The 25,567-nt window shown below is 33.4% G+C and overlaps 1 protein-coding gene across 3 annotated transcripts; it reads left to right on the top strand.

The window, feature by feature from the left end:
* Positions 1-8,970: 8,970 nt before the first annotated feature.
* On the top strand, positions 8,971-25,431 carry LOC129311972 (cullin-3A-like). 3 transcript variants are annotated; one of them, XM_054954496.1, is made up of 2 exons: positions 8,971-9,516; positions 23,178-25,431. In XM_054954496.1, exons 1-2 carry the CDS (start codon positions 9,356-9,358, stop codon positions 25,213-25,215), a joined length of 2,199 nt encoding a protein of 732 aa, XP_054810471.1. In that variant the 5' UTR covers positions 8,971-9,355; the 3' UTR covers positions 25,216-25,431. The 3 variants fall into 3 exon arrangements, with proteins under 3 accessions (XP_054810471.1, XP_054810472.1, XP_054810473.1); XM_054954497.1 differs by having other exon boundaries at positions 9,421-9,545; XM_054954498.1 differs by lacking the exon at positions 8,971-9,516 and adding an exon at positions 9,552-9,715.
* Positions 25,432-25,567: the final 136 nt, after the last annotated feature.

The following is a 25,567-nucleotide window of genomic DNA, read 5'->3' as shown; positions in this document are numbered from 1 at the left end:
TATATATCAATAATATAGTATCGCAAATCAGTAACACGAAAAATACATAATCATTTTCTCAAAACAGATCAAACAAAATCTTAGAAAATCCTCGTTTGAACTCTGACTTTTGTAACAGAGTTTAAACGAACTTCCTCACCTTGAATCTGTAGCTTTAGTGTGGCTTTGTGTAGAAGCTGCAGTTTCGAACTTCCTCACCTTGCATTCGTGATTTTTCAACTTGAATCTATAGCTTCTAGTTTGCCTTGCCTTGCGTTCTCATAGTTTACTAGCTGAATCTCTAACTCCGTTTATTCATTAGTGTGAGCTATTCTGTTGTCTACTGTCAATTTTTTCATCATTGTGACTAAGAGTGCAGTGTTGTCTTCACATCTTCAAGTGGGTGAAAGCAAAACAAGTGTGAAAATAGGGAATCAGGATATTGTGATGTTAAAGGGTAGTTTTGTTTTTTGTATCAAAGGTAAATTAAAAAATGACCATTATCTTAATTTATGAAAAGGTGGGTTATTAGTTTTATTTAACCATATAATGTTGGCTAAATTTGCTAGAGCCGCTAAAATTTAATATATATTATAAATGTAAAAATTATTATATTATTTAAAAATTTTAGGAATCGTGATTTCTAATCTTATGAATTAAGTTACCTATTTCCTTTATGAATGATTTATTATTCTTTTTTATCATCTCATTTTTTATCTTTATTTTTTTTAATCCATTCTACTTCATTCTTTTCTATTAATCAAATGAGATTTAGTTGTTCTTTAGAACCCTCTTTTATATAAGAAGGATGGTCGTACTAAAAATTAGATTAATTATTGAACTAATCAAGATACTTATTTGGGAGTTAATAGTTAAAATTGTAGTTGGATAATGTTCAAATTAGATAAAATAAAATATTTTATTAAATCAATCAATATATTAGTTTAACAGTTGAATGTAACTTGAATTTTTATATTATGCTTGGGATAGTGGCTCATTTGTCCTCTCCTTTTACACAAAATACTTAGGCTAGCAAGGCAAGTTCAGCTGGTTTTACACAAAACAGTTAGCTTAATAAGTCAAGTTCAAACCTTTGACTGGTCATGTATCTGAAAAATTAATTTCCTATTATTTACATCTGAATTTGAAAACTAATTCTTAAATAAAATAAAATCAAAATTCTGATTTTCATTTCATTTTGATCCTTAAATTATAAAAAATAAATTCCCAAACGAAGACTGAGTTGGAATGTCCTGGGTATATTTTTTTACTATTATATAAATTTTTTAGTTTTAAAAAAACTCAAACTAAATATGATGCTTACAAGATCTGCTTCGTCTTTTATAAACAATATTTTCAAACATGAAAAAAAAAATAGAATACCGATATAGCATATATCCCTTGTCATTTTCTAAAAAAATGATTTCTCATGTTGTTCGCTTTAATTTCATTTTTTTTTTTGAGAAAGTTGCCTGATCCAGTAATAATGGGCCTGTTTGAAAATCAGTTTGAGAACAGTTTTTTGTTCTCAGAATAAGAGAACAAAAAAATCTATTTGATAACATGTTTTTAAAAAATATTTAAGAGAACAAAAAATAAAAAATTGTTTTAGAAAATAGAAAAATGAAAACAATTTTTAAGTGTTTTGTGATTATTATTCTGAAGAGCAAGATAGAATGAAAAAAAAACCTATTTTTATTATTTTTTTTAAAATATATTTTACAAAATATCAATTTTCATAATAATAAAATAAAAACAATTTCAAACTGCTCCCATAATTCTTCAACATTCATGTCGATAGGCTAGCGTGACTTTTAACAATTGACCTCTGCTTCAAGCACTTTTCACTGGAATAACAGAAGAGAACTTAGCAGAAGCCAGCAAAACAGAGATAATAAGAGACAAAGAAGCTGTCAATATTGTAATTAAACCCACCCTCGTTCCTCCTGTCAACGTCAATGACTGCATTTTAAACATGGAGACATGAACCAAAGCGATTGCCAAGCCACGTCCCTGAAAGAATAATCCCCACAAATTTGTAAGACCAGAGACAAGTTTCCACTATAAAAAGACATTCTTCACCATTGTATCTTGGCTCAGGAAGAAGCACCACAAAAGCAATTCTTATCAGATATTGCTTGCCCCTTGACAATGAATGGCATCCAACTAGCTAGCAGCATCAATATCAGAGAATAGATTGTTATTTGCTTATTTGAAGATTTTTTTTTTGGGTCTGAATTGTTAATTTCATTTCAAGAATTACAATTTTTTTAAGAATTAGGGGAATAAATCACCTTTTTTTAGATTATGAATGATATGATTTCTTATAAATTTTACTATATAAATATACTTCCTCATAATTGTATGGAAACATATAAATAAATCACGCTGTAAAATAATTTATTTATATATATATATATATATAAAATTAAGGGCCCATTTTTTTAAGACTTAAAAATAATTGATTTTTGTTTAAAAATTATTATATTTGGTTACAATATGACATTAACAAAAAGGATTACTATTTATTATTTTTAAATTTTAAGATATTTTTATGAATATCTATTTATAAAAAATAATTTACCATTTAGTTATTTTATAATTTTATAATATTTTCATATTTTTTTTAAATTTTATGATATTTTCTCTTATGTGACAAATTATTTCCAAAAGTTATTCAAAATAATTTGTCAAAATAATCAAAAACATTTTTGTTGTTGTGTAGTTTCTAATTATTTTAAAAAATTTGAACAAATATTATAAAATAGATTTATTTAAAAAAATTGGTGATTTTTTTAATAAAAAATTTAAACAAATAGGCCCTAAATATGGGCCAAGACAAACAATGCTTTACAAATTTACATCTTGACATAGGGTTGCATGATTTTTGAGCAGAACAAAGGCCCATGGGAAGTTATTTGCACATTACTTGTAATCTACAATAATGAATAGAGGGAGGGTCAGTAGAAATCATGACCCTCCAAGTTTGTAATTCTTTTTAAGTATTATGCAAATATGCATTTTTGGCCGGCCTTCTTATGATTAAATCCTAACTTCCCCCCTAATAATATAACTATTATATGATTAATTAACTATAACATCTGCAAATTCTTTGGGTTAAAGCAAAATACTCTAGAAGCTGTCAATAATAAACATGATTAATGAGATGATGGGGTCACTGTAGCTTAATTACTTTTGACCATGTGTTTTGGTAAAGCTTATGCTTGTACAACTTGGTTAGCTTAAACATTAAAAACTTGCTATGCACGTGTAATAGGTAGAGGTACGCATGAATTGGATTTCACCTTAGCTATAAATTCATGAAGACTAATTGCAAAAATAAGCTTACAAAGAATAAAGCCTTGGAGAAAATAGGAAAGATCAATAGAAAATGCCACCTATTTTCTTTTTATTTTATGTTAGTTATTAAGTCAAACTTTTATTCAATGTGAGAGTAAGACTTCATATATTAACTCAAATCCACTCACATTTTAAAAATCAAATAAAGTTATCAAAGACTTGATTATATTTTTCATAAATTCATAAAACTTATTTATAAATAAATTCTTTATTTAAGTATTGTATGTAATTTTTCCACCATAAAATTAACATTGATTGAGTATGATGGAAGCACATGATTCTTTTTGACAAGATTGAGGATTAGACACTTATATTAAAATAAAGGGAAGAGATATATTTTTATTCATAAAGTATTTTCTAAGTAGCACCTGACATCCTAAATCATTAGTTGAACTAATTTTGCTTTTAAAGAAATTAAAACAAAGCATTTTTGCCTTTGTTGTTAAATTCTCTAATGGTTAACGTTAGATTCTTAGTTAATATTTTTTAACAATTAACGTTGGAAGTTTGATGGCAAGGGCAAAAATACTCTATTTTAATTACTTTGAAAATAAAGTTGCTCCAACTAACATTTGAGGGTATTAGATGCTCCTCAGAAAATACTTTAAAGATAAAAATATACCTTTATCCTAAAATAAATTGCATGAAAATAGTTGCTCTAACTAATTTTAATATTATTTAAATATGATCTAATAAGGTTGAATAGCTGTATTAAAAAAATTTAATGGACAGAACGCAGGCTCCCTCTTCAATTTGTGGCCTATCTTAGTTTGAACCTCCCCCTCTCTAGTAGTCTAGCTTGCCCACTCTCCAATCAAATCCCTTAAATGAATTAATGCCAGGAAACGGCAAGAGATTATGAAGCCAGTGTAGTTTTTAGATCAATTCAAAATTAAAATACGTTTATATGATTGTGAAGTTTGATAGAATAAAATGATATGTTTGGAATTTTTATTAGCTAGTACAAATTCAAACATTTGTATTTTCATGTTTGCATTTACCAACTCATGCCTTTGCTATGCATTGAATTTTTTTTATTCCATCGCTTCACATCTTAGAAAGAAGTATTATTACTTCTCACCCAAACTAATTCGAAACCCCATTGTATGAGACTGTTATTATCAATCACGATCTCATGAGCATTTGTGGAATGTTTTTGATATATTTATTTAATGTGATTGTATGTCTTAAGGTTTGAGCTTGAGACCCAACAATAAGCTAGTTTAACTTTCTCAACAAGTTGAACCAAGCATAATTTGATATGCATTGAAAATTTTACATTATTTTTTAGGGTTGATAATTGAAATTGCATCATAATTTGGTTTAGGATACGTATAATTCATCACACAAAATTTATGGTAGCAATTTGAGTGATGAATTTGGATTTTCATTTTATATTTGAAATTTTACATAATCCATGTGTTTAAAATTATTTATTTGGGTAATTTAAAAATTTTAAATGAATAAAAGAACAAGTTAGGGTATTAATCATTAAAAAATTAAATAATATGATTAATTTTGAATATAATTAATTATGTTATGAGGTATATAATTGATTTATAAAATTGATTAATAAGATTGATTTTAATCAAAATTAAAAAGTAAAATTGAAAAGAAAAATTGAAAATCATAATTGAAAATCAAGTAAAACCATGGTTTTGTAAAAAAAAGCATATCTAAATACCTATGTTACATGTTAAAATCAATTATGAATCTAAAACTATATTTTTTAAAAAATATTTAAATACTCATTATACATGTCAAAATTAATTATGAACACAAAACTATAATTTCTTAAAAATATTCAAATACGTTGTTGCATTTTTCACAAGTGCACGGGATGTAACAAGTAATATAACATAAGTAAAGTATTGTTTCCACAACGATTTGTATTAAAAATATGATCAAATAAAAAATTAAGAAAGTTCAATCAAGTTAAGTGAAACATAATTAGATGGAGTTAATTTTAAAAATTATATTATAATTCAAAAATAAAGAAAATAAAATGATTTGCAAACTTTAATAGTAAATTGGAAACTAGTATTATTTATCTCAATTGCATGTCATAATACTAAAATAACATCCTCTCATAAATATTTTTAATAAAAATAAGTATTAACCTAAGGTTAATAAAAATGCTTGAATGCACTCTCTCAAGTTATGAATGAATATTTAGTTAAATTAATTACCCAACCCATTGTTACAATTAACAAAACCCAATTTTAAACACCAATCTTAGTGTGACTATACAAGACTAGCAAGAATATCTTTATCTTATTAGTAAAACCATCCATCCATCATGTAAACTTCAAGTTCTTGCATTATTTTACTCAAGTTATACACCTAAACTAGTCCTCTCAATTATTGCCTAAGTGAATAAATCAACTAAATAGTGACTAATCACTTAAAAGTATTAAAAGAAGAGTAAAATAAACACTTATATATATATATCATTAATAAAAAATGATTAAATTATAGTCTTTCAGCCTGACTTTTCAACACAAAGACTTGATCATAAGTATCAAGGACTTAGATCCCTTTGCCTTCATTTCTCTTCATTTGATAAGGCTTCAACAAAAATGGGTGTTCATTCAAATAAGAAATGCATAATCCCTTTATCAAAAATGATTTCAAGATACACGATCCAATTAGACCATTGGTAGGCTCTGATTCAATTTTTTCACAATTATCATTAAAAGCCTCCAATTTTTTTGAACACCTAATAAAATAAAGTTGACTCTCGTTAGTAAAAGTCTTAACATCAATAGGAGAATTAAGTGTATAAACTATTGGGATTTCCTTTCTTTCTTTTCTTCAAAATCAAATGGATAAGACTCCACAATTAGAACATCAACCAAACATCCTCTGTTCTCTTCTTCATTAACTTCCAATTCATAATCACCTTCAAAATCATGACAAGCTATTGATAACACTTCCATACTCCTATAGTCATTTGTTCACATGAGTCCTCATCTTTTATGGTATGATTGTCTGATATATTATTGAAAACATCTTCTTGATTCAAAAACTTAATGGTAGAAGCCATTTCATTTGCTTGAAATGTTAAATTTCAAAGACTCAATGCATGTTCATTAACTTTCTTTTCTTGTCAAGCTCTCATTTCATTTTGATTATCTAAGATACGTTGAAGATATCTTTTATTATAGACTTCTCCTTATAAGTGGGGATGCTTTCATCTATATAAGTATTGTGTGATATATGAGAATGTGATGCATGTGAGGGAAGATAATAAATAAAATCCCAAGGCAATGCATGTTCATGATTCCATCTAGGGTCACAAGTATCATCATAAAAGTTAATTTAGGCTTTAGTGTAATCTTCCTCCGCATAATCTAAAGGTGAAATATAAGGGCTTTGCTCATTATAGTGACCAACCCCATAAAAATTAGAAGTATGTGGGATTCACAAGCATAAGTGCATAATTAGAATTTATATGATCATCATACTCATATCCTCCACTTACTCTATTTGTTCACCAAGGCTAATCCATACCCTAAGAGAACAAAAACATGAATTAATTTTTGATACAAGGAGAACATAAGACAAATAACAAGAAAACACAAAAACAACAAAAAGAACAAATATAAACAAGAACACAAGAAAACAATAAGGAACAAGAGGAAACACAAAACAAAAAAAAATTTATGATATTCAAGCAAAATTTACTATCACCTAAGGTTGACCAAAAGATTTTTAGTGCGAAATCCCTATTAATGGAACCAAAAACTTGTTGCATTCTCCACAAGTCTCATTGGCTGTGAAAAGTAATATAATACGAGTAAAGCACCATTGCTACGGGAATTTGTATTAACAATACGGTCAAGCAAAAGATCAAGCAAGTCCAATTAAGTTGAGTAAAACATAATTAGATGGAGTTGATTTTGAAACTTATATTATAATTTAAAAATAAAGAAAAGAAAATTATTCTCAAACTTTAAGCATAAATTGAGACCTAATATTATTTATCCTCTTGCATCTCATAACACTAAAGCAACCTCTTCTCATAAATATTTTTAATAAAAATAAGTGCTCATTTAGCATTCTAAAAAAAAAACTTGAACTTGCCCTCCCAAGTTATAAACATGTGTTTAGTTAAACTAAATGCCCAGTTTATTATTACAATTGATAAAACCCAATTTTAAACACCCATTCTAGTATGGTTATGTAAAGTTAGCAAGTATATCTCTATCTTACTAGCAAAACTATTTATCTATCATGTAAACTTTAAGTTTTTGCACTATTTTATCTAAGTTTTACACTCAAGTTAGCCCTTTTAAGTATCACCAAGTAAATTAATTAATTAAATGATAGCTAATCAATTAAAAATATTAAGAGAAGAGTAAAATAAACACTTATATATCATTAATTACAAAAAAGAGGATAAAATTAGTGTTAATCCATACAAAGGTTCTTAATAATTTTAAAATAAAGTGTTTAACTACTTATAATCATTTACAAGTTACAAATACGTAAAATATGTGAACCCATATTAGATTAGAAGAGAGAAAAGGAGAAGAAACAAAAAAACTAAGAGAATGAAGCTTTAAATGTTTTCAAATCTTCATTCCCTTGCTCTATACTCTTCTAACTCCAAAACCCTAGCACACAAAAATCCCAATGGAGGCTCAAAGTCTGAAGAATGCCTTCAAAAGTCTCATAAATTTGTATATATAACCCTAGCTTCAAGTCTAATGCAAAAATACATAGCTTCAGTAAACGTCTTTTAACTACAGCATATTTATACTTGGTTATGGCTTAAACACCTTTGTGAGCATTTTAAGTAGTTGCGCTTATGATTTCTTGATTGCAACTAGAGTGCTTTTGTCATGTTCTAGTTTTGGCTTTTGGTTGAGGTTGAAAGTACTTCGACTAAGGTTTAATTCTTTACTCTTGTTCTTATATTTTTCTTTGTATAAGAACTTCATAACTCATTCTTTGCTTCTCAAATAGCACTCCAACAATCTAAGAAGACAAGTAATTTTGCACAGTTCAAGTTTAATCTTAACTAAAATAAAAATTATGTACAATTTAGATCAAAATGTTGTTATTTAAGCCCAAGTATAATATATGCACATTTTTATATTATATGTACCAAGAATATGCATGACTTAATCTAAAGGCATATGAACTTGTAGGAAAATGTGTTGAGATAATATAAATTTTTATAGGTTAACACACCTCCATATATGCCAAAATTAATTCTAAATCCAAAATTACAGTTATTTTATAAGCTAGTATCACTTAATTTTAATTCATACTTTCAATTATACTTTTTAAAAATTTATTCAAAAATTATATAAATTATTGTATAAATTAAATTTTTGAGTTTCTAATTGATTTTGATATATATAGAGTTGTTTTAATATTTTAAAAAAATATGATTTTGGGTTTAAAGTTAATTTTGATGTGTATAAAGAGTATTTGAGTGTTTTTAGGAAAACATATCCTCATGTATATAATTAATTTTAATACGTAGTAAAAATGTTGGAATATGTATTTATAAAATTATAATTTTTACCTTTAAAATTGATTAAAAAAATTATGCAAACGAGCACCTAATATAAATCTAAGCATGCGCGAATGATGGGACATTGAAACGTTTCACCTTTGTATCAGGCAGCTAACAGCTAACCCTACTTTCTGACTTCCGGTGCCTTGAAAGCAAGGCCTCCTTATAATTAACCTGATAACCTTCGTCGTCATCCATTATTATTTTCGTTTCTTTTCTTCTCTGTTTTCTTGTTAACATTTCGAATCGAACTGAGAAAATTTTCTTGCCTATCCAATCACTTCGATTCCCTCCAACGATTAATCACCTTTCACCGTTTTTTCTGCAAAAAGAGAAGGCAAAAGAAGAAGAAAAATAGAAACATGTTTTTGCCAATCTTTGCTACCGTATCATCAATCCCTAACGTTTCTTCAACCTGAAACTTTTGGATCGAAGATATTTCGACTCTCAGATTTTGCTTGTTTGTATTTCGACTTGAAGGGGAAGATGAGCAATCAGAAGAAGCGAAATTTTCAGATAGAGGCGTTTAAGCACCGGGTGGTGATGGATCCGAAATACGCCGACAAGACCTGGAAGATTCTGGAGCACGCGATTCATGAGATATACAATCACAACGCCAGTGGTCTCAGCTTCGAAGAGCTCTACAGGTCTCCTTCTTTCTCGTGATTTCTATCGGGTACCATTAATCTTGCGTGTGCCTTCCTCTGTGGGAAAGTTGTTTTTCTTCGTGTGATGTGGTTCTGTCTGATCTCTACTGGCCTTAGCAAATTGATTACATGCGCTACTGGATGGTCTATAGGTGGACGAGTCGGGTGTATCATCTTGATAAGCTTCGAACTCGCGGTGGTACTGTGTCAATTTTGAATGCCGGCACAGCTTATTATTGGCCTGTGCAGTTATTTACATTGTTGAGAATCTATAATTTAGTCGCACTGCTCGTAGTATTTGAGGTATTTAGACTGTACAAAATGGATCGGAAACACAGATTTATTGTTCTTCTTGTAGTTCCTTATGGTTAACTGTTCGTGGTGTGTGAATTGTGCTAGTTAAGGCTTCTGTGTCTTTAACGTATGTTTATGGGACAGGTTAATTGAATTCATGACGGGGCTCTTCTTTGAGACTATACCTGGAAATGCCATATTGGTAGTCAATTTTTTCATGTTGTGCATCAGCTTCTATTTTGTTCCATTTCTAAATTGTCTGAGTTGCTCATTATCTGAACGTTTGTTTCAATTTTTCCCTTTGTTATGAGTTCTTATGATATCTTAATCATCCAGTTGCCGTTTTATCTTTTCACAAATTTTAATATATTGGGAAACTAGTCTGGTATACGGTAAATGTCATTTTTTATTTCATTTTTCTTTCTTATGATATATTATTTGGTTAGAGGAAAGAGTGTGAGTTTAGAAGCTGGTAGGGTTAAAAACCTGAGCTATGTCACGGATTGTTTAGTTGAAATTCTGTATTGGATAAATATTTTCTTATTAGGATATTTTGAAGGATTCTGAGATAAATCATTGACAAGAGTCCACGTTAGTGTTTATGACTAGAAAAAAGATGTTCAAGTTTCAAAATGAATCCTTTACTGAAGTAGTTTTTACTTGCTGGGAGCTGTCTCTTCTGTACCAAGCCAAGAGGCTTAAAGAAGTTAGCAAATACCCCCATGTGGTCCAAAATATGAGTCATGTTTAGGTGTTGGTTATGGTTGGTGTATTAATGATTTTTTCCCTGTTTGCCCATGGTTTTAATTGAGATTTTAATGCACTTAATAGGGGTAGTGGTTGGGAAGGAATGCAGTTTTTAGACAAATTTAATTAGTCAGTCAACTTTTTACTTCTTGTTGGGTGTGAAATTTTTTGTAACATGACTTATGTTTTGGACTAGAAGGAGTATTTGTCTATGGATTCTAGAGTTAAAAAGAAGAAGAAGAAGAAGAAGAATGATCAAAACCTAAATTTATTAAATTATTTCAGTTTATCTATGTCAAAAAAAAAAAAGAGTTAGAGCTACTGCATCGATGCTCGGATGTAGTGTTAAATGAGTAAGGGCTACCACGTCATTCTGGACGTGCGTGGCTAAAGAAGTTAGTCCATAAGAGCAAGATTAGACTTGGTATTTGGAATGTTGGGACATTGAATTGTAAATTTGTAAAGGTTGTGGGGGTTATGATTCAAAGGAAAATCAATATGCTATGCCTGTAAGAAACAAAATGGTGTGGAGAAGAAGCTAAGGATATTCAAGGTTTTAAACTTTGATATACAGGAAAAGTAAGCACATGCAATGGAGTAAGCATCATTATTGATAAGGAGTGGAAGAAGAATGTTGTAGAAGTGAGCAGAATTGGAGATAGAATTATTTCCTTAAAAATGAGAGTTGGACGTGAGACTTTTAATATTGTTAGCGTTTATGGGCCTCAAGTCGAGACAGAAGTCAGTCTTAAGGAATTATTTTGGGAGGACATGGAGGGGTTGATTCAACACATACCACAAAGTGAAGATTTTTATTGGAGGAGACTTTAATGGGCATGTTGGAAAGGAGGCTAGTCGGTATGCAAGGGTGTATGGTGGTTTTGGTTTTGTAGAGCTAAACAATGAAGGACAAGCTCTTCTTAATTTTTCATTGGCGTATGATTTTAAAATTGGAGTAGCAGAGATGCTGGGCTCTAATGGGACAGCAAGAGCATAAAGTTGGAGTAACAGAGATGAGAATGTTACGATGGATGTGCGGACATACACGTAAAGATAAAATTCGAAATGAACACGTACGCGAAAAAATGAGGGTGGCACCTATTGAGGAAAAAATGGTAGAAAATCGGTTGATATGATTTGGGCATGTACAAAGAAGACCAAGGGAGGCACCAATGAGAAGAGTGAAACATATAACTTTGAGTCCGATTAAGAGAGGTAGAGGAAGGCTTAAGAGAACACTCTTGGAAGTTGTTGAACGCGATCTTTTAATTAATAATATTCCTAAAAGCTTGATAAATGATAGAGCACAATGGTGTCTTGCAGTCCATGTAGCCGATCTCACCTAGTGGGATAAAGACTTGTTGTTGTTGTTGTTGTTGTTGTATGATTTTAAAATTGCCAACACTTGTTTCAAGAAGAGAGATGAGCATCTTATCACTTACAAAAGCGGAGCCTCAAGGTCATAGATTGATTTTCTTTTGGTTGGGAATACGGATAAAAGACTTTATAAAAATTGCAAGGTAATTCTTGGGGATGCTGTAGTGACACAACATAGGGTCCTTGTCCTTAATGTATGTATTATGAGTAAAACTGAAAATGTTGACAAGTAGTAGTACCAAGAATTAGGAGGTGGCAATTAAAATGTGAAAAGTAAGATATTTTCAAGCGGAATCTTTTAGACAAAGAAATTTGAGAATTTCAGAAAAGTGCGAACCTCTTGTGAGAGGATATGACTAAAAAAATTAGGGAGGTTGTAAAAGTAGTTTTGGGAGAATCAAAAGGTTTTGGTTTGAGAGATAAGGAGTCTTAATGGTAGAATAATAGTGTACAGGACAAAATAAAACATAAGAAAAACTGTTTTAAAGCTATACATTTGTGTAACAATGAGGACAATTGAGAAAGGTATTGTATGGCTAAGAAGGAAACTAGAAGAGCTGAGTGATGCTCGTTCTAAAGTTTTTGAAGAATTTTATAAGAGCCTTGATAGAAAGGAAGGAGAATAAAATATTTATAAGATTGCTAAGAATAGAGAAAGAAAATCAAGAGATTTAGAATAGATAAGGCGTATAAAGGATGAAGAGGTAAGAATTTTAGTTATAGATGATGAAATTAAAAGCAGATGGGAAACTTATTTTTTTAAACTTTTCAATGATGGAGAGGGTTCGTCTAGTGATTTGTAGGATTTAGTAACTCGTGAAAGAGAACAAAATTTATCATTCTATCGAATAATACGTAATAAGAAGGTAAAAGAAGCTCTTAAGAACATGACAAATGGTAGAGCCAACGGACCTGATTGTTTATCTATTGAAGTGTAGAAATGTTTAGGTGAAGAAGGTGTGAGATGGTTACCTAAGTTATTTAATGTGATTTTACGGTCCAAGAAAATGCTTGACGACTGGAGAAAAAGTACATTAATTTCTATTTATAAAATACGAGATATTTAAAATTGTATTAACTATAGAGGAATTAAACTCATGAGTTACTCAATAAAATTGTGGGAGAAAGTAATTGAATATAGGTTGAGATTGGAGACAATTATTTTAAAAAATCAGTTTGATTTTATGTTAGGTAGATCGACTACAAAGGCGATTTATCTGTGAAGGGGATTAATGAAAAAGTATCGTTGTAAAGATAAAGATTTACATATAGTTTTTATTAATTTGAAAAACGCTTATGACTGTATATTAAGAGAGGTGCTTTGGAAAGCCTTAGAAAAAAAGAAATTACGGATTGCTTATGTTAAAGTTATACAAGATATTTATAGGGGGTAAAAACTAGTATAAAAATGTATAGTGGTCAAACAAAGAACTTTCCTATAAAGATTAGACTACATCAGAGATCATCTTTGAGTTCTTATTTGTTTAACTTGATCTTAAATGTTTTGATAGAACATATTCAAGAAAAATTTTTCAAATGTATGCTCTTCATGGATGATATAATTCTTACAGTAGAGACGAGAGAAGATATTAATTGTAAATTTAATTTATGGGAGGGGACATTAGAGTTGAAAGGTTTTCGTTTGAATAGGAGTAAAACGAAATATTTATATTGTAAATTTGGTAAGAGGTTAGTGGACAATAATTTGGAAGTAAAATTAGGAGATCAAATTATATTTTAAGTGAAAAAGTTTAGATATTTGAAAGCCATTATTCAAACAACAACAACAACAACAACAACAAGCCTTTATCCCACTAGGTGGGGTCGGCTACATGGATTGCAAGACGCCATTGTGCTCTATCATTTATTAAGCTTTTAGAAATATTATTAATTAAGAGATCACGTTCAACAACTTCCAAGAGTGTTCTCTTAGGCCTTCCTCTACCTCTCTTAATCGGACTCAAAGTTATATGTTCCACTCTTCTCACTGGTGCCTCCCTTGGTCTTCTTTGTACATGCCCAAACCATCTCAACCGATTTTCTACCATTTTTTCCTCAATAGGTGCCACCCTCACTTTTTCACGTATGTGCTCATTTCGAATTTTATCTTTACGTGTATGTCCGCACATCCATCGTAACATTCTCATCTCTGCTACTCCAACTTTATGCTCTTGCTGTCCCGTTAGAGCCCAGCATTCACTACTATATAACATTGCCGGTCTGATAGCAGTACGATAAAACTTTCCTTTAAGTTTATTAGGCACCCTACGGTCACAAATAACTCCTTTAGCTTTTCTCCAATTAAACCACCCAGCTTGAATTCTATGTGAAATATCTCCACTGATTTCGCCATCATTTTGAATAATGGCTCCCAAATATCTAAACTTTTCCACTTGAGGTATAATTTGATCTCCCAATTTCACTTCGAAATTATTTTCGAATAGTCCTTTACCAAATTTACAATATAAATATTCCGTCTTACTTCTACTCAGACGAAAACCTTTCGACTCCAATGTCCTCCTCCATAACTCAAGTTTGCAATTAACCTCTTCTCTTGTCTCTGCTATAAGAACTATATCATCCGCAAAGAGCATACATTTCGGGATTTCCTCTTGAATATGTTCCGTCAAAACATTTAAAATCAAGTTGAACAAATAAGGACTCAGAGATGATCCCTGATGTAGTCCAATCTTTATAGGAAAATCCTTTGTTTGACCACTAGGCGTTCTTATACTAGTTTTTACCCCCTCATACATATCTTGTATGGCTTTAATATAAGCAATCCGTACTCCCTTTTTTTCCAACGCTTTCCAAAGCACTTCTCTTGGTATACGGTCATAAGCTTTTTCCAAATCAATAAAAACCATGTGTAGATCTTTATCTTTACAACGATACTTTTCCATTAATCCCCTTAGTAGATAAATCGCCTCTGTAGTTGATCTACCTGGCATAAAACCAAATTGATTCTCAGAAATACTTGTCTCCAATCTCAACCTGTGCTCAATTACTTTCTCCCACAATTTCATTGTGTGGCTCATGAGTTTAATCCCTCTATAGTTAGTACAATTCTGAATATCTCCTTTATTTTTATAAATAGGAATTAATGTACTTCTCCTCCACTCATCAGGCATTTTCTTGGACCGTAAAATCACATTAAATAACTTAGTTAACCATCTCACCCCTTCTTCACCTAAACATTTCCACGCTTCGATAGATATACAATCAGGTCCGTTAGCTCTACCATTTGCCATTTTCTTAAGAGCTTCCTTTACCTCCTTATCACGTATTTTTCGATAGAATGACAAATTTTGTTCTCCTTCACCAGTTACTAAATCCTCCAAGTTACTAGATGAATCCTCTCCATCATTGAAAAGTTTAGAAAAATAAGTCTCCCATCTATTTTTAATTTCATCATCTGTAACTAAAATTCTTCCCTCTTCATCCTTAATACACCTTACCTGTTCTAGATCTCTTGATTTTCTTTCCCTACTCTTGGCAATCTTATAAATATTTTGCTCTCCTTCCTTCGTCTCAAGGTTCTTATAAAATTCTTCAAAAGCTTTGGAACGAGCTTCACCCACAGCTCTCTTAGTTTCCTTCTTAGCCATACGGTACCTCTCCCAATTTTCCTCATTGTTACACAAATGTATGGCTTTAAAACAGTTCTTCTTATACTTGATTTTGTCCTGTACACTATTATTCCACCACCAAGACTCCTTATCTCTCGGACCAGAACCTTTCGATTCTCCCAAAACTACTTTTGCAACCTCCCGTATCTTTTTAGCCATATCCTCCCATATGATGTTAGCACTTCCCTGAGAATCCCAAATTCCTTTATCCAAAAGATTTTGCTTGAAAATATCTTGCTTCTCACCTTTTAATTGCCACCACCTAATCCTTGGTGTTACTACTTGTCGACGTTTTTGGATTTTACTCATAATACACACATCAAGGACTAGGACCCTGTGTTGTGTCGTTACAGCATCTCCAGGGATCACCTTACAATTTTTACAAAGTTTTCTATCTGTGTTCCTAACCAAAAGAAAATCAATCTGCGACCTTGAGGCTCCACTTTTGTAAGTGATGAGATGCTCATCTCTCTTCTTGAAACAAGTGTTGGCAATTTTAAAATCACATGCCAATGAGAAATCAAGAAGAGTTTGCCCTTCATTGTTTAGCTCTCCAAAACCAAAACCACCATGCACCCTCGCATACTGACCAGCTTCCCTCCCGACATGCGCATTAAAGTCTCCTCCAATAAAAATCTTTTCACTCTGTGGTATGTGTCGAATCAACCCCTCCAGATCCTCCCAAAATAATTCCTTAAGACTGGCTTCTGTCCCGACTTGCGGCGCATAAGCGCTAACAATATTAACAGTCTCACGTCCAATTATCATTTTTAAAGAAATAATTCTGTCTCCAATTCTGCTAACTTCTACAACGTTCTTCTTCCACTCCTTATCTATAATGATGCCTACTCCATTGCGTGCACTTACTTTTCCTGCATACCAAAGTTTGAAACCTTGAATATCCTTAGCTCTTTCTCCACGCCATTTTGTTTCTTGCAAGCAAAGGATATTGATTTTCCTTTGAATCATAACCCCTACAACCTCTACAGATTTACAATTTAATGTCCCAACATTCCAAGTACCAAATCTAATTTTGCTCTTATGGACTAACTTCTTTAGCCGCGTGCGTCCAGAATGACGCGGTAGCCCTTGCTCATTTAACACTACATCCGGGCGCCGATGCAGCGGCTCTAACTCACTTATCACTGTACTCGAGCCATGCAGCGCGTTACTTACGGGCAACGACCTAGCATTAACATTATAACGTCTATTGTCCATGTTCATGATAGATTCAACAAATTTTTACATTGGCTGTTGATGGCCTAACACAACAAATTTTTACAAAGCCATTATTCAAAATGATGACGAAATTAGTGGGGATATTTTATATAAGATTCAAGTTGAGTGGTTTAATTGAAGAAAAGCTAAAGGAGTTATTTGCGACCGTAAGATGCCTAATAAACTTAAAGAAAAGTTTTATCGTATTGCTATCAGATTGGCTATGTTATATAGTAGTGAATGTTGGGTTATAACGGGATAGTAAGAGCATAAAGTTGGAGTAGCAGAGATGAGAATGTTATGATGGATGTGCGGGCATATATGTAAAGATAAAATTCAAAATGAGCACATACATGAAAAAGTAAAGGTAGCACCTATTGAGGAAAAAATGATAAAAAATCGTTTGAGATAATTTGGGCATGTACAAAGAAGACCGTAGGTGGCACCAGTGAGAAGGTGAAACATATAACTTTGAGCCTTATAAAGAGGGGTAGAGGAAGGCCTAAGAGAACACTTTTGAAAGTTATTAAACACGATCTCTTATAATATTTTTAAAAGTTTGGTAAATGATAAAGCACCGGCATCTTGCAATCCATGTGGCCGATCCCACCTAGTAGGATAAAGGCTTGTTCTTATTGTATCTATGTCAAAAAAAAAATTGTAGAGTAGGATAGCGGTTTTGTAAGTGATTTTGGTGAAGTAGGTTAGGCAACATGGAAACTGTTGCAGAATTGTAATTTTAGAGGATTATAGGAAGAAGATAGATGAGAGATTGAGAGAAGAACAGGAAGATTAGAGAAGAAGGAGGTTGAGAGGGATTAGAGAGAGAGAGAGAGAGAGAGGAGAAAAGAGATACTGAATAACATTAGAGTTTCATTAATTTGCTATCGCTATTCTGCAATTCAAATGTAAGAGTTTTTATAGGGACTAACCATTAAAACTAATTTAATACATAATGGCTATGTTCCCTTGTCATCCTACCTAATTACTGTCAAAATTATAAAATCATAACAATACCCTTTTTAAAAGATCCTTTCCCTCAAGGATCATTTACAATAAATTGTGGAAATTTCTGCGGGAATTGATGCAAAGGCATCCATGATGCTTCTTCATCAGGTAACTCTTTCCATTTGACCAATATAATTCATCCTCGCTTCCTCCCAACACGCTTTTGTAGAATGATATCAAGTTCTACAGCTGATGGCATTTTCGGCCAATCTTAACATTGGTGCCTTTGTTTCACCTTAGGATTAGGGCATAGCTTTAACAGGGCACATGAAAAGTAGGATGTATCCTTGAGTTAGGTGGTTGTTCAAGCTTATACGCTACTACTCCTATTCTTTCAAGCACCTTGTAATGACCAAAAAATCGAGTTGCTAATTTCTAAGAACTCCTTGCAGCCACAAACAACTGTCTATAAGATTGTAGTTGGGGAAGACCTGCTGTCCCACCTAAACTCACAATCAGCCCTATGAGTGTTAGCTTTTTGCTTCATTATATTGGCAGCATGATGTAGATGATGCTTAAGAATCTTTAACATCTCATCTCTTGCAATAAAAGACTTGTCTAATGCATCTAAAATGGCATGGTGAGGCAAATAAGGACAATATATAGGAGGAGCTTGACCATATAAAAGCTCATATGGAGTATCTTTTGTTACTGTATGGAAGGTAGTATTGTACTACCATTCAGCTTGTGATAACCGCTCACTCCATTTCTTCGGTTGTTCCCAACACATAGATCTTAAATAGGTTTCAAGGCACCTATCAAGAAATTCAAATTGCCCATTTGTTTGAGGATGATAGGTTGTTGAAAGATGCTATTGAATACTTAAAATTTGCAAAAACTCCTTCTAGTAACCATTTACAAAAATTGGATCATGATCAGATATAATTTTAGTAGGGGCACCATGTAATTTATAAATATAATCCGTAAAAATTTATGCCAAGGAAGATGCTGAATGAGGATGAGTCAAAGGAATGAAATATGCATACTTACTCAATCTATCTATCAAAACCCATATTATGTCCTTACCATGAAATCTAGAAAGTTTTTCAATGAAATCTATGATAATACTCTCCTAAATTTTGCTTGGTATTGGAGGAGGTTGTAATAACTCAGGCGACCCTACAGCTTCATACTTACATCTAGCACATGTGTCACAATACTTAATAAAATCTGTCATGTCATTAATTAACTTTTTCCACCAAAATGGAGCCTTAATTCTGTGGTAAGTTGCTTGTATTCACAAATGACCCCTTTATGCACTAGAATGAAGCCATTCTAGAATCTATTGTTGTAAAGTTAAATCATTCCTTACAACCAACTTGACTTTTCTTCTTAGCAAACTGCCATCCCATGAAAAATGCTCCCAAACTCCATTATTTTCTTGAACCTTCTCTGTATTTCTACAACTACAGCACCATTTTGCTAGCTACCCTTGATTTTTTCAAGTAATTCTAGTGAAGAAGTGTCTAAGATCATCTGCATTAGTTGCTGCTTTGGCACTTTGGAAAGAGCATCAGTAACAAAATTCTCGTGCCCTTTCTTATACCGTATTTCAAAGTCAAATCCTGCTAGCCTAGCAACCCGAAACATTTGTTGTTTCTGTTCAAGCAAGTACTTCAAACTCCTTTGAATTGATTTGGTTATAAACTTCTGCCGTTCTAAATATTGATGCCAATGCTATACTGCTAACACCACAGCCATTAAATCCTTCTCATATATAGAAAGCTTTTGATGCCTATCAGCTAAACTTTTGCTAAAATAAGCAATAGGTTGACCCTTTTGCATCAAAACAGCACCAACACCTACTCCACATGCATTAGTTTCCACCACAAATTGTTGAGTAAAATGTGGAAGTGTGAGCACTGGAGTAGTAATCAAAATCTTTTGGAAGGTGGTTGAAAGGTATGGCAACTTCCTGGGACCATGCAAACCCATTTTTTTTTTGGTAAGAAGAAGGGTTAGAGGTTAGGTCAAAACTCCATAACCCTTAACAAAATGCCTGTAGTACCTAGCAAACCCTAGAAAGGCCCTCCATTATTTGATATTTTGAGATTTTGGCCAATCAGCCACTGCTTGAACCTTTTTTGGATTAGTCTTGACCGTACCTCCTCCAATTAGATGCCCCAGGTATTCAACCTCAATTGCAGCAGATGAGCATTTACTTTTCTTAACAAAATATTGACGCTACCTTAGAAGTGAAAAGACCTGTTCTAAATGATGCACATGTTCCACAATATTAGCACTATAAAGTAAAATATCATTAAAAAAAAGTTAAGACAAACCTCGTTAGAAAAGGTTTGGAGATGCTATTCATTGCCCCTTGGAAAGTTGCTGGGGCATTGGTCAAGCCAAATGGCATAACCAGCCATTTAAAGTACCCACCGTAAGTCTTAAATGCAGTCTTGTGAACATCTTCTGGCACCATCAAAATATGATGATGTCCAGCTCTTAAATCCAATTTTGTAAGCCACCTAGCTCCACTTAATTCATCAAATAGGTCCTCAACTAATGGAATAGGGCACTAGTTTTTAATAGTTTGTTTGTTCAACTCCTTATAGTCTATACACATTCGCCATGTGCCGTCTTTCTTCGTAACTAACACTAAGGGAGCTGAAAAAGGAGAAACACTTTCCTGTATAACCCCATTGTTAAGAAGATCTCCCACAAGTCCTTCAATCACATCCTTTTGTGTTGTTGGATATCGATATGGTTTCAAATTAATTGGATTGGTGCCTTTTAGAACAACTGGGTCGTTGTGGCCTTCTCTAAATGGCGGTAGCCCTTGTGTTGTTGGATATCCCACAAGTCCTTCAATCACATCCTTTTGTGTTGTTGGATATCGATATGGTTTCAAATTAATTGGATTGGTGCCTTTTAAAACAACTGGGTTGTTGTGGCCTTCTCTAAATGGCGGTAGCCTTTGAGGTTTTTTAAACAAATCAGAAAAATCGTCCAAAAAATAGAAATCATGTTTGGTAGTTTTTGTGGTTGTTTGAATCATGAAGCACTGCCAATCTTCTTGTTGACTAGTAATGCATTGTTGTAGGTATATTTGGTCTTCTGAATTGCCACTAAACTCCAAATGCTTAGGTTGCACCATCTTCTATTGATTAGGAATGTTGGCTTGCAGCTTACATAATTTTCCCTCATACCAAAAGAACATGTGAGGCTTTCATGATTCCAAAAAGCATTTTTAATGCTTTTCAACTAATGCAGCCCAAGTACCATATCATAGGAATGAAGCTCTAAAATTTTGCAGTCTAAAACAAGGTCTAAACCTTGCATACGTCATTTGAAATTTTCCCAAACCCTATGCACCTTTAATCTACTTCCACTAACAACTATTCAAGATTCATAGGTGCCATTAGGTCATCAACCTAGTTTTCTTGCTAGTTTCAAATCCAAAAAGTCATGCATGTTTCCATTATCAATGAGGATCTAGAGTTACTTTTTGCTAGAATGCCCCATTAATCTCATTGATGAAGAACCTTCAATTCCTTCCATGGCATATAGGGAGATTAGAGGGGTTTCTTTTTCATTAACTCTTTCCTTGTCTTCTGGTTCGCAGACTTGAATTCTTGATTTTTTGGCAATTCAATATATTGCAAATGCATTCTTTGCCACTGAGGACATTTATGATCCTAAGAAAATTTCTTGTGACAGTAGAAGCATAAATTTTTGCTTTTGTGCTCTACTTAATTAGTTGTAGAGAGAATTTTAGGGAAATTGGAGGTGCTTTTTGAGAAAGAGCTCAAAGAAGAGACTGAAGAAGAAGATTTTTGAGAAGTATATGTGGCCTTCCCCTTCAATTGGGTCCCACTATATAGTAGAGCATTTTTATAAGGTGGACACCTTTGTTGTGAAGGTTGTGATGAAGCATTCAAAAATGTAGCCACCTAGATAGAGCCCTTGACACTTGTTTTCTTCTCTACCTGTGTTTGTAGAGTTATTTTCTACATGCGCGCCAGCGATTATGCTTCTTGGAGGGTTCTTGGTTTGAGAAGCCAAATAGGTTTTGTGTAATCTTCCAATAGTCCTTCTATGTATGCTTCAACCAACAAATTTTGGCAAATCCAATTTACAAGCCACACTGTCAAACACGTCATTAAAGTTGGCCAGGGAACCCTTCTGTTGCAATTGCATCAGATCTCCCAAGGGTGTCTTGTAAATGGGTCTAAAACATTGTTTAAGGGCTTTGACATATTTGACCCATGTTAGGTGTATACCAAACCAAGTTATTTTCATAGACTTATGCCATGACCAGGCCTTCTCGTCTAAAGAAATCAATGCCGTTTTCACTTTGTTATCTTCTGGGGTATCATCTAATTCAAAATGATGCTCACAACCATCCCAAAACATTAGAATGGGATAACTTTGGGAAGTCCATCTTTGTGAATTGGGTAGCTTGTCGGTAGTCTTCTTGATGACGATGATTGACTTCATGTGGGCAATGATGGCCGTTTCTGCCATTTCTACCACGCTGATCTCTCTTGGTTAATTCTTCCTCTCTCAATCATGCATCAGAAGTTGGATCTAGTTTGAAAGACCCATTACTTGATCATTGAGCATGTCAATGGCGTCTAACTTGGTGAGTCTTTGCTCGACTTGGTGGAACCTTTCCTCCATTTCTTGTTGGGTCTGATTTCTTGTTTTTACCATAAATTGAAAGGATGAGTAGTAGGGGAAAAAAAAGTTGCCAAGGAGCGTTAGCTCTGATACCACTATTGTAAAATTGTAATTTCAGAGGATTATAGGAAGAAGATAGATGAGAGATTTAGAGAAGAACAGGAATGTTAGAGACGAAGGAGGTTGAGAGAGATTAGAGAGAGAGAGGAGAAAAGAGATACTAAATAGCACTAGAGTTTCATTAATCTGCCATCGCTATTCTATAATTCAAATGTTAGAGTTTTTATTGGGACTAACCATTAAAACTAAATCAACACATAACAGCTATTCCCCTTGTCATCATAACTAACCAGTCTCAAAATTATAAAATCATAACAGAAACATAATCTAATAACTACAGTATGTCCGTGCAAATATGCAAAGGTTGGACCTGTTAATGGGAGTGATCTTGTGGAGCACAATGTTACTGAATCTATTGACTTTCTTGCATGCAATGAAACTTTTGCTTCTATTGCATCATAGGGGGGATGTTTTTATTTACAGATACACCAACTATAGTTGGATATTTATTGGAGTATTTGTTTATTCATTTGCTCAACTAATGAATTTCTATTATTTTAAATAACATATACTGAAGTAATGGATTTTCTCATTGGACATGTGCACATCTAAAGGATTTTTGTGTCTTGTTCTATTCTTTCCCGAGGGAAAACTTATTTTATGCCTCTAAACTTTCCACCTTTTTTTCCTGCGTGGATTCAGAAATGCATACAATATGGTGCTTCACAAATTTGGTGAAAGGCTTTACTCTGGACTGGTTACAACCATGACTGCACATCTCAAAGACATAGCTAATTCCGTTGAAGCAGCTCAAGGGGAATCCTTTCTGGAAGAACTTAACAGAAAATGGAATGATCATAATAGGGCATTACGAATGATCCGAGACATACTGATGTATATGGATAGAACTTACATCCCAAGCACACATAAGACACCTGTTCATGAGCTTGGGCTGAATCTTTGGAGAGAAAATGTTATTTACTCCAGCCAGATCAGGACCCGGCTGTTGACTATACTTTTGGAATTCGTACAAAGGGAGCGCACTGGTGAAGTTATTGATAGAGGGCTAACTAGGAATATAATAAAGATGCTATTGGATTTGGGTCCATCTGTTTATGCACAAGAATTTGAGGCTCATTTTCTTCGAGTGTCTGCTGAGTTCTACAGGGTAGAATCCCAGAAATTCATTGAGTGCTGTGACTGTGGGGAATATTTGAAAAAAGCAGAGAAGCGACTGAACGAGGAAATTGACAGGGTGAACCATTACTTGGATTCCAGGACTGAAAAGAAGATAACAAACGTAGTGGAGAAGGAGATGATTGAAGACCACATGCTTAGATTAATAAACATGGAGAATTCTGGGTTAGTAAATATGCTTTGTGACGATAAGTATGAAGATCTGGGTCGAATGTATAACTTGTTCCATCGCGTCACTGAGGGTCTTTCAAAAATTCGAGAAGTGATGACTTCCCACATCAGAGAATCTGGCAAAGTGCTTATTACTGATCCGGAAAGGTTGAAGGATCCCGTAGAGTTTGTGAATAGGCTTTTGGATGAGAAAGATAAATATGACAAGATTATTAACCTGGCATTCAACAACGACAAATCATTTCAGAATGCTCTGAATTCTTCATTTGAATACTTCATAAACTTGAATCAGCGTTCTCCAGAGTACATTTCACTGTTTGTAGATGATAAACTTCGTAAAGGCCTGAAGGGTGTAAGTGAAGATGACGTAGAGGTTACCCTTGACAAGGTGATGATGCTGTTTCGATATTTGCAGGAAAAAGATGTGTTTGAAAAGTATTACAAACAGCATCTGGCAAAGCGGCTCTTGTCTGGAAAAACAGTTTCTGATGATGCAGAGAGAAGCCTCTTGGTTAAGCTCAAGACAGAATGCGGCTACCAGTTTACCTCGAAATTAGAGGGCATGTTTATGGACATGAAAACTTCTGAGGACACGATGCAAGGGTTTTACTCGAGCCACCCTGAGCTCGGAGACGGTCCTACACTTACTGTCCAGGTTCTGACAACAGGATCTTGGCCAGCTCAGCCTAGTGCTCCATGCAATCTGCCAGCTGAGGTGTCTGCACTTTGTGAGAAGTTTCGGTCCTATTATCTTGGCACCCACACTGGCAGGAGATTGTCCTGGCAAACAAATATGGGAAGTGCAGACGTAAAGGCAACCTTTGGAAAGGGCCAGAAGCACGAGTTAAATGTCTCCACTTATCAAATGTGTGTCCTCATGCTGTTCAACGATGCCGATAGACTTTGCTACAGGGAGATCGAGCAAGCAACAGGGATTCCAGCTTCAGATCTGAAGAGGTGCCTCCAATCATTGGCTTTGGTTAAGGGAAGAAATGTCCTCAGGAAGGAGCCTATGAGTAAAGATGTTGCGGAGGATGATTCATTCTTTGTTAATGACAAGTTCAGCAGCAAGTTATACAAGGTAAAAATAGGAACTGTAGTAGCACAAAAGGAGTCAGAACCTGAGAAGTTGGAAACTCGGCAAAGAGTGGAGGAGGACAGGAAGCCTCAGATCGAAGCTGCAGTAGTGAGGATCATGAAATCAAGGAAATTCCTCGATCATAACAATCTTGTAGCAGAGGTCACAAAGCAGCTGCAATCGCGATTCTTGGCAAATCCAACGGAGGTTAAAAAACGGATCGAGTCCCTCATTGAGCGTGAATTTTTGGAGCGTGATGAGAGTGACAGAAGGTTTTATCGGTATCTTGCCTAGATTTGGTTCCAAAGCTTGTTCAGTTTCTGATGAGTAGCAGTGAGCCATTATATTGTACCTTACACGCATGTGAAGGTTGCATTTCAAAAGCTCCATTGGTTTTCAATGTAAATCATATTGTTGTACCTTGGATTTTGTGTTTGAGCTTAGAGCTTATCATCTGCATAACGTAGCAAACTAAATGTCCATGGTCTATTTGAGGAATCGTTTGCAGCACATAGCCAAGAGGTTTCAGTTGCCCCCCCCCCCCAAAAAAAAGGATTATGATTTTTTCTCACACTAAAGTACTATTTGGTTATTAGAAAGGAATAGGATGAAATAAATTAAAAAAAATTAAAGCAGAAATTAATTA

The sequence above is a fragment of the Prosopis cineraria genome, unplaced genomic scaffold (genome assembly GCF_029017545.1).
Source record: "Prosopis cineraria cultivar Desert tree isolate PC_DT_omini unplaced genomic scaffold, ASM2901754v1 PC5, whole genome shotgun sequence".
Classification (NCBI taxonomy): Eukaryota; Viridiplantae; Streptophyta; class Magnoliopsida; order Fabales; family Fabaceae; genus Prosopis; species Prosopis cineraria.
The sequence above is the reverse complement of the archived record's forward strand: the minus strand, read 5'-3'. Positions and strand labels throughout refer to the sequence as shown.